At 39.6% G+C, this 2,126-nt stretch overlaps 1 protein-coding gene across 1 annotated transcript; it reads left to right on the top strand.

Moving 5' to 3' along the window:
- Positions 1-507: 507 nt before the first annotated feature.
- Positions 508-2,120, top strand: LOC111652027 (peptidyl-prolyl cis-trans isomerase FKBP8-like; the record flags this gene model as incomplete). Its single annotated transcript, XM_023402131.2, has 4 exons — positions 508-667; positions 1,230-1,500; positions 1,710-1,879; positions 2,039-2,120. Coding segments are annotated over exons 2-4 (511 nt in total), but the record flags the coding sequence as incomplete, so codon positions are not given.
- Between the last annotated feature and the right edge of the window lie 6 nt (positions 2,121-2,126).

Genomic DNA, 2,126 nt, shown 5'->3' with positions numbered 1-2,126 from the left:
TGTGTTCGATTTAGGCTACCTGAACTGGTTTTTACCAGTTTTACCAGTTTTGGTTTTGGTTAATCTCACATTTCAAAATTCTGCCACCAATCTTAAATTGGATTTAGCCTATCCCGACTCCAAATATGCAAGATACCAGAGAACCATTCATTATAAAGTCCCGCTGTGTACATTCAGGAGCTAATTCAATGGAAATAATGTAATTTCTGTGAAATAATAACAATTAACGGTTCTGGGTTTGGCTATTATTCAATTTACAGGTGCATTTAAATTACCTTCAGAAAGAAAATACTGTTCTATATTTGTATTTCTTTCTTCATAAATAACCATCCATGATTACTTCCTGGTCTCTTTGGATAGAGGGTACGTTCAGAGGTTATCTAATGTTTCATTACTAAAAACTGGTTTTGCTATGAAGACAAATATTAATATGCATGAAAAGGTCCAATAGCAGTACAGGAGCTCAAGGTTAACAGGAAGCAGCTTGTTGTGATGAGGTAGGACCGCGACGAAGTCAGTTTGACGTGGTTTATCTAGCAAAACCTACAGTTCCTATTGGTCTCGTGTTCCCAGCAGCGAACTGACTTCACCACTGTAAACTGGAGGAGAGATTGCCTAGGACCAAAACACCAAAACAAGCCTCCGCGTAAATAACTCGTGTTTGAAGGTAAGTTTCAGTTTATTTTTGACAAAAGGGACTATCACGCATGACTGACTCACTCTCTGAAGTCGATATATTCATTGGAAAACAAGACAAAACAGTCACTTAATGGTAACCAACATTAGCTAGCTAGATACCCAGCGAGATTACAGCTAATGCTAGTTTGCTATTGCCAAGTGTGTTAGCAGCAGCCTGTTAGCCGCTTGAGGAGCTAGCAGCAAGATAACTTGTCAGAAACTTCTGGAAACGTGAAGCTAGCTTGGTTACTGTTGAATAAAAATATACTGTTGTAGCAAAACAATAAACAGACGTGTTGTACTTGTAATGTGTAAATGTATGATGTTGTGAATTTTGGTAACTGATGGTAATAATCGATCTAATTCTGGATGGTTTCGCATGACAGTCGTTTATTTATTGCAGATACGATATGACATAGAGGGTGAATCTTCAAACGGCGTTTTGTATTTTAATTAGGACTCTAGTTTTGGGACAGCCAGTTAGAGAAGTCAATTCTTTCGCTTGCATTTTCTAAAGTTACATTTTTTAAGTTGATTACCTTCTTTCTCAGAGCATTCCGCTAATGACTGAAAAAGAGGAGAATATGGACGCCTCTGATATCCATGACAGTGTGCCAAAAACAAAGAAGAATGGACGAACCTCGTTGCTGGACAGCGGGGAGGACTTTGAGGTTTTAGATGATGAGGACATTGACGACGACCCCCCTCCTCTGGAAGACGCTGGGGGAGGGAAAGGGGAAAACACAGATGAGTCTCACAAGATAAATGCAGACACAGAACCACACCCTCCAGGTCACCTTGATGAATGGCTGGATGTTTTAGGTATGTTACAAAAACACCTTGGTAACATATAGGACAGTACATCCCTGTAGAAGGTGTTGCATAAGTTTTAAAGTTGATATTGATGAAGGGATTGTTGCCTGATCAACAATCACCTGCAACAAAGATTCACAAGGTGTTATGATACGTCTCTGGTTGTGATAAGTGCTGTATTTGTTCTGACTGAGATTAATATCATTATCTGTCCCAAGGTAATGACCAGCTAAAGAAAAAAGTCCTGGAGGCAGGGGACGGGCGGGACAGTCGGCCACAGAAAGGACAGAATGTCAAGATTCATCTTAAGACCTACTTGAAGGACAGGGCACTGGTAGAGGAGCAGTCTGACCTCACATTCACTCTGGGAGACGGTGATGTTATCCATGTAAAAACATTACATAAGTTTAATTTTTCTCTTGAAGTTGTAAATAATGTATAGAGAGGTTTCACATTTTCATCTAGGTTATGTATAATTAGCTTTATGTGATATAAGTCATGTTGTAGATATTGGTATCATGCTGCAGTAAGATTATTCTTCTTACAGGCTCTTGATCTCACAGTGCAGCTCATGGAAATGGGAGAGAAGGCTCTAATCCAGACAGATGCAAAATATGCTTATGGTACCCGTGGGA

Source organism: Seriola lalandi, unplaced genomic scaffold (assembly GCF_002814215.2).
Source record: "Seriola lalandi dorsalis isolate HSWRI2012SDOR001 ecotype SW California unplaced genomic scaffold, Sedor1 jcf7180001973431, whole genome shotgun sequence".
Classification (NCBI taxonomy): domain Eukaryota; kingdom Metazoa; phylum Chordata; class Actinopteri; order Carangiformes; family Carangidae; genus Seriola; species Seriola lalandi.
The sequence above is the reverse complement of the archived record's forward strand: the minus strand, read 5'-3'. Positions and strand labels throughout refer to the sequence as shown.